Below are 6,417 nucleotides of genomic sequence, written 5' to 3'. Positions count from 1 at the left end.
CCTAACTCTATACATAATAACAAGTTCTGTATTGAGTTGTGCCCTCAAATATAACTCAGCTATCATGGTGATTTTGCAGCCATAGAGGTGTGTAATGCTTGAGCTGAGAACTATGAGCTATAAATAAAGGATTGTCATCTTATGTGAGTCTCCCCTAAATGAGTAGTGCTAAAATAGCGCAAAATAGTACTACAGTAGTGCAAAATAGCGAAAATTAGAGGACCACATTTGCAGTAGTGCTATAATAGTATCATGTTGGCACTACATGGCACTATAGAAAAAGTGATAGTGAAGAGTAGTTATAACTAGTACCAAGTATACTAATTAGTGCTTAGTTGCACTACTGAAGAAGTGTGTCTGAATAGTAGCTCTAATGTAGAGGTCATTTCTGCTAACACTTGCTAATATAGATGAGATTATCTGAGTAGTGATAATTAGCGTCAATTCGCAAAGGCTGTTTTTCCAGATGTAGTCGTATAGAACGACTGTACTTTATTGAAAAAACGCCTCCGTTCTTCTACACCATCCGACGTTGGTGCATATATGCAAAGTAAGTGAATCCTATCATCGCCCATGCATTTTAGGGAGACTTGTATCGCTCTCCCTTCGACGACTGTTTTTGCCGTGGCGCCTTCCGAGCTGACCAACTTTTTGTTTATAATCACCGCAACTCCTTCCTTTTGGCTTGGAGCCGAGGGGTGGGCTGAGCTGAAGATTGTGAGATTCCTTTCGTACAAACTTTGTACTGATGCCAGCCTTTCTGCTGACAGGTGTGATTCTTGTACTAGCAGGACCCCGATGCGTTTATCGGACATAAATTGGGGTATCCGCCCCCATTTGTTGTTCTGATGGTCCGGTTGCAACGTGCCGAAACCATTCATGTTGAGTGTCGCGACCCGCAGAGTTGTTTTCCGCGCAAGTTGCTCGGCTTTCCGCCTCGACCTTCTGTTGCCACCCTGGCCTGTAGCTGACTCTGTTCGAGTGCTAGTAGGATCACGATTTGTGTCCACGGAGGATTGCGTGTTCCCCTCCATCTGTTCACCTCTGATCGAGGGAGTATGCTGCGTTGCAGCTCCACCAGTTATCCTGGTGTTTTGCCCGTCTCTGATCGAGTCCGGTGGCGGGTCGACGATCAGATCATCAATGGCAGTTGCCATCTCCCCGTCGTCGTACTCTCCGCTCTGTCCACTGTCCGTTCGGCTCCCCCCGTCATTGGAAAGCTGGCCAGCGGTTGCACCAGCACTCCCTCCGGGGAGAGCCGGCGCGAATGCCGTTACCATGTTGTTGCCGTCGTGATGCTGCTGTCGAATTGATGTACTTCTATTGTGTGCTCGGAAGACATGACCTGGTTGGGGTTCGAACGGACGAGCGACGCGTCGACCAAAATCAGCCACCGACGCGTCGTGATTGCATGCCCTGACGCGCGCTTGGCGTCCGACGCGTCTTGTCTCCCAACCACAGCCTGGTGCATCATCCCCTCTGAGATTACTCGGCCATGTCACGACATCATGAACAGCTCTTGAGGCGCATATGCCAGAACGAACCAACCTTTAGTAAGGCGAAGACAATTCTACACACAGCGAGCCTCAAGACCACCCCGGGTTCTGGGTATGAGCTCGGGCAGGGCGCGACTGGACTGCCGGCTATATGCGCGTACATCGCTGCAGAAGAGTACGTCCTCAACACCATGCCCTGAGAGGTGGTGTTTCTGAGGTGCCGGCGTAGGTTGGGAGACGACGACATCGACGAGAAGTCCGCGCAAGCTGCGTCCTGCCTCAAGCCCAAGGTCTTCAAGACCACCCTCCAGACAGTGCGGTCCGCCCTCGCTGCTGTTGCTGCTGCGGCGACGTCGCCCACAAAGCGGGCGTCGCGGAACATCAGCTACAAGCAGCTCGTGGATGACGCGAAGATTGGGCGGAAGGGCATGGTGACAGAGTGGATGAAGGATGCGGAGCGGACGCTCATGGACAACCGGGAGATGCGGAGGCGTTTTCAGAGCGCGTATGACGCGATCACGCTTGCAGTCTTTTGCTGGGTGTGTGGGCTCATGGGGGTGCGTCTGTCTACTCTGACCGCGGCAAATGAGACTCTGACGTCGCCGGCGGGCGCAGAACAAGAAGGTCAAGGCACCTGATCTCTTGGACAAGTACGACGTCCCGCGGGACCAGTTCGACGAGCTCACCGACGCGCTGCACGAAGTGTGCAAGGACGTCGCGAAGGACATACAGAACGACATCGCCGCACTCAAAGCGGGAACTTACGTCCCCAAAACCCGTCCCACGACGGTGACCGTGTCGCCGACGAAGGGATCTGCAGCCACCCTCCCCCCGCCCATCGCCCCGCCTGCCCGCTCGCTCAGCCGTTCCCCTTCGAAGTCCGCGCTACGCGCACCGAGCCTGGGCCTGACACCTACGAAGACCCCCTCCCACAAACGCAAGGTTGCGTTCGACGACCCGATCCCCGAGGAGGACGAGGAGGAGTTCGACGTGACCGCGACCCCCTCGAAGCGCCAGAAGCTCTCCTCGCCCGTGAAGCCCTTGCCCCCCACGCCCGCCTCCGCGACCGCACGCGCGTCCTCCCGTCTCGCAGACGTCGCCACCGCGCGCGCCGCACGGGAGGCGGAAGAGGCTTTCCGGGCCCACGAACAGCCGGTGGCAGGCCCCTCGACCCCCCGCCGCGCGCGAACGGCCCCGTCACAGCCGCCGTCGACGCACTCGTCGCGCTCGGGCCGCTCGCGCTCGCAGACGGGCAGCGCGCCGACGACCCCGAGCAGGCACGGGAAAGCGCGGATGTCGACGGTGCGCGAGGAGCTGGGGGGCGGAGACAGGCCGGCAAGGAGGAGATGCCGGCCGGTGTTTGCGGACCAGCAGCAGTGGCTTAGAGGCGACTCGCGCCTGGAACGCGAGCTGAAGCCGTGGATGAAGAAGTGGCGGGAGCTGGTGCAGAGGGCGGGGGGAGACGTGTGGAAGGCGGCGGGGATGGTCGGGGAGGGCGCGGCCGCGACGGTGCGGGTGGCTGCGTAGGCGGGGGACGTGGTTTGGGTCGGACGTCGAGTTCGATATGGTACACGGGCGTTGTTTGGTTCTGACGGACGGGATTGGATATCACGTAGCGGCTTGGACACCAGGTATGATGGGATCGAGTTGCGGTTACGGACATTTAGGAACGTCAGACGACTTCAGGGGTAGACACCAACAACATGAGATATCTCGACTCTGTTCAATGTCATTGGCATTGCAATGCAAGTTACTACATAGTTCGGAGAGCAGTCAGAGGTACGGCTAGATTGAGCAAAATTTGTTGGGTAGCACGGTTGGGCAAACCAAGAACATTTCGAGAGACGACGGGAGAAGTCAGAGCCTCTCATGTAGTGGTGCAGGATACGTAAATGATCAAGCAAAGTATGCTCAATCTTTCTTAACCTTCTCGCTCGCTTGAGCGAGGCGCAGCGAGTTAGCGATGTGGCCGTAAGAGTCGTACATGAGCCAGAGGGGGATGAAGACCCAGCTGCGAAGAACCTGGTCAATTTCTGCGACCTGGGGACATACGAGAGGACACTCACATGACGTTCATGAACTGAGCGGCAGGGTGTACGCAAGTCAACGATCATCCAGAACGCGGACACGCGTACTCACCACGAGGTACACCCAGAGGTAGAGCACGTTGGACGTGTCCAGGTTCGGGCTGCCGGTCAGCCATTCCGGACAGAAGGTCATCCACCTGCAAGCCGTTCGTCCACCCATTCAGTCATCTCCGCCGCCAGCACGCATGAGAGGCGAGGACGTACCCGCCGTAGATCTCCGAAGTGCTGAGAACGATGATCCAGTAGTGCCGCGCGGGGTCGTCCTGGACGAGCTGCTTGAGGACGTAGAAGCATATGGTCCCGACGCCGAACACGGTCAGGATCTCGAGGGAGACGACGGTCGGATCGGAGACTGCCCAGCGGAAGTCCGCAAAGGCATACTCCTTCCCTTTATCCAGTGTACGCTCATTAGCAGACAGTTCGTTGCAGAGAGGCATCGAAACATACACATCTGAGCCATGAGTCCCGAGCTGGTCGCTACCTGCCGGCCGAACAGTGAGTAGTACAGGAAGGAACCCTCGAGTGTGTAATGAATGATTCCGTCGAACGCCTGCACCACGTCTCCCATGAGCATCCCTGCGAAGACACTGACAAACGTCGTATGCGCACCAGCCATATGAAGGTGAACCGATCCTGCCAGCTCGCGTTCTTGGGAAGGAGGGTCTTGGACGCGAGATAGGCGACGGCGCCGACGCTGGCGACGAAGGCGAGAGAGTATGCAGAGGTCGCGGTGAAGATGGGCGGCACCGTGGACATGGTGGGGGATGCTGGACAAGGGTGGGAGGGCGAGAAGCAGCCCCTCCAGTCCTGCGATAGAGTGTATTGACCGGGAGTGTGGGGAAGGAGACGTCTCACACGGTCATATGATCATGAGCGACGCGTCCGAATACAGATCGCGATACACGCGCGTCGCGATAGCCCCAGCTCAATTCGGCGTTCCTCTTGCCTGTCACCCGCATCCAATCCCAATTCCTATTTCTTCTCAATATTCTGGTCATGGAGGAGAGGCCATCGTACGAACGCCACGATGTCCTTCTACAGGGCGACTTTGTGCAGGCTCCGACACTTGGCAAGATAGACATCTTCCACAACTATCTCCTCCGTAAGGTTCCCGTCTATGCTTTAGAAGTCGTCCCGCTCATTGTTGGACGCGCTTCGCACAGGTACCAACAATTTAGGCTACATTGACCACTTTGCTGAAGCCTCTCATCCAACCTCTGTTGCTATCATCGATGAGGAGAAAGATCATAGGAAGCCGCAAGTTCACCAGGCTGGCTCATTTCTCCTTCCGACATTCTGCGACTTGCACCTTCACGCACCCCAGTTCCTCTACCAGGGCACAGGCTTACACCTGCCGCTGATGCAATGGCTGGATGAGTACGCCTTCAAGGCGGAAGAGCGTCTCGACGCAGATGCGGAGCTCGCACAGAATGTGTACAAGAAGCTCGCGGCAACCTTAGTAGAGAACGGCACCGGTGCCGTCCTGCTCTTCGGCACCATCAAAACAGAGACCAAGTGAGCAGTCACTGTCGCAGGGGACATGATCACCTTATGATCGAGTGACATTAGCCTCATCCTCGCTCGCGCTATGCAAGATGCGGGTATACGGGCATATGTCGGGAAGCTATCCATGGACATCTCTTCACGTCCAACGTACAAAGAAGCGTCCGCAGAAGCCGCGCTCATTGCAGCACAGGACTTCTGCAAGCGATGCCATGAAGAGGTCTCCACAGTAGATGGACATCAACGGCTGGTCGAGCCCGTTCTCACTCCTCGCTTCGTCCCAACATGTTCCAACGACCTCCTCCTGGGGCTGGGCAGACTCGCCGCCGAGCAGAACCTCCGCATACAGAGCCACATGGCCGAGTCGCACGACCAAGTGCAGTGGGTCCGCGCAGAGCGCAAGGCAGAAGACATGGACGTCTTCGCACAGGTATACCCCCATCCCTGCCCTTCCCGCGCCTGGCATGAAGGCGCGTCCCCGAGCTGACTTTCCCCTCCAGCACAGCCTTCTCACCCCGCGCACGGTCCAAGCGCACTGCACCTTCCTCTCCCCCTCCGAGCTCTCTAGCCTCGCCAAGACGGGTACCGCAGTCGCCCACTGCCCGCTCTCCAACGCGTACTTCTCCGCGCGGCCCTTCCGCCTCCGCGAAGCCCTCGCCGCTGGTGTGCCCGTCGGGCTCGGGACGGACATCGCTGGCGGCTATGCGATCGACATCATGAGCGCGATGCGCCAGGCGGTCGTAGTCTCACGCATGCGCGAAGGCGGGCGGGTCATGGCGCGGGATTCTGCTAAGAGAGGCTCCAAAGCGACGGACCGGGAAGAAGGCAAAGACGTGGACCAGGAGGAGTTGAAGGACGAGCCGCTGTCCATCGACTGGAAGGAGGCGCTGTACCTCGCGACGACGGGCGGGGCCGTCGCGCTCGGCCTCCCCCAGGGGATCGGGACGTTCGCCGTCGGGGTGCCGTTCGACGCGCAGTGCAGTGAGTGTGAACATCGCGGGAGTGTTTGCGATCCCGATGGCGCTTAACGATGGCTTGCAGTCGAGCTCTATCGCGACGACGCTGTCGGTATACGAGACGTCGGGGCGATGACTTTCTTCGACGATCCGCGTCCGCAGGGACTGACGGAGGATATGATCGAGAAGTGGTGGTGTCTGGGAGACACGCGGAACCGCTGTGGCGTGTGGGTGCAGGGCAGGCACATTAGCATGGTAGGAATGGCGATGCTGCCGCGGTAGACGTGAATGCATCTGGGGTAGAATGGGCCTTCTTGCATACAAAGGCGAACGGTGAGAGCGATGACTGTCGTTCCGTTGGGTATACCGTGTGTC

General features: G+C 57.8%; 4 protein-coding genes across 4 annotated transcripts in view; 2 read left to right on the top strand and 2 right to left on the bottom strand.

The window, feature by feature from the left end:
- DICSQDRAFT_55704 (DNase I-like protein) overlaps positions 1 to 815 on the bottom strand; it is a gene marked incomplete at both ends in the record, with an annotated part of 2,887 nt that extends 2,072 nt beyond the window's left edge. The window contains one exon of the mRNA XM_007363978.1: positions 484 to 815. Coding sequence (XP_007364040.1) covers positions 484 to 815 — 332 coding nt within the window. The remainder of the gene's footprint in view (positions 1 to 483) is intronic.
- Positions 816 to 1,492: 677 nt separating this feature from the next.
- DICSQDRAFT_179445 (uncharacterized protein) lies at positions 1,493 to 3,192 on the top strand (the record flags this gene model as incomplete). The annotated part of the gene is made up of 3 exons (XM_007363977.1): positions 1,493 to 1,671; positions 1,726 to 2,053; positions 2,112 to 3,192. 3 exons carry the CDS (start codon positions 1,496 to 1,498, stop codon positions 3,021 to 3,023), a joined length of 1,416 nt encoding a protein of 471 aa, XP_007364039.1. The 3' UTR covers positions 3,024 to 3,192.
- A 21-nt stretch (positions 3,193 to 3,213) lies between these two features.
- DICSQDRAFT_102826 (Emopamil-binding protein) lies at positions 3,214 to 4,339 on the bottom strand (the record flags this gene model as incomplete). The annotated part of the gene is made up of 6 exons (XM_007363976.1): positions 3,214 to 3,507; positions 3,563 to 3,576; positions 3,636 to 3,720; positions 3,788 to 3,971; positions 4,031 to 4,133; positions 4,193 to 4,339. 6 exons carry the CDS (start codon positions 4,337 to 4,339, stop codon positions 3,408 to 3,410), a joined length of 633 nt encoding a protein of 210 aa, XP_007364038.1. The 3' UTR covers positions 3,214 to 3,407.
- Positions 4,340 to 4,579: 240 nt separating this feature from the next.
- DICSQDRAFT_168373 (Metallo-dependent hydrolase) lies at positions 4,580 to 6,324 on the top strand (the record flags this gene model as incomplete). Its single annotated transcript, XM_007363975.1, has 5 exons — positions 4,580 to 4,685; positions 4,747 to 5,098; positions 5,153 to 5,516; positions 5,587 to 6,067; positions 6,128 to 6,324. The coding sequence occupies 5 exons, from the start codon at positions 4,580 to 4,582 to the stop codon at positions 6,322 to 6,324; spliced, it is 1,500 nt and encodes a 499-aa protein (XP_007364037.1).
- Between the last annotated feature and the right edge of the window lie 93 nt (positions 6,325 to 6,417).

This window comes from Dichomitus squalens (genome assembly GCF_000275845.1).
Source record: "Dichomitus squalens LYAD-421 SS1 unplaced genomic scaffold DICSQscaffold_7, whole genome shotgun sequence".
In the NCBI taxonomy this organism is placed as follows: Eukaryota; Fungi; Basidiomycota; class Agaricomycetes; order Polyporales; family Polyporaceae; genus Dichomitus; species Dichomitus squalens.
This window is presented reverse-complemented; position numbering and strand designations above follow the sequence as displayed.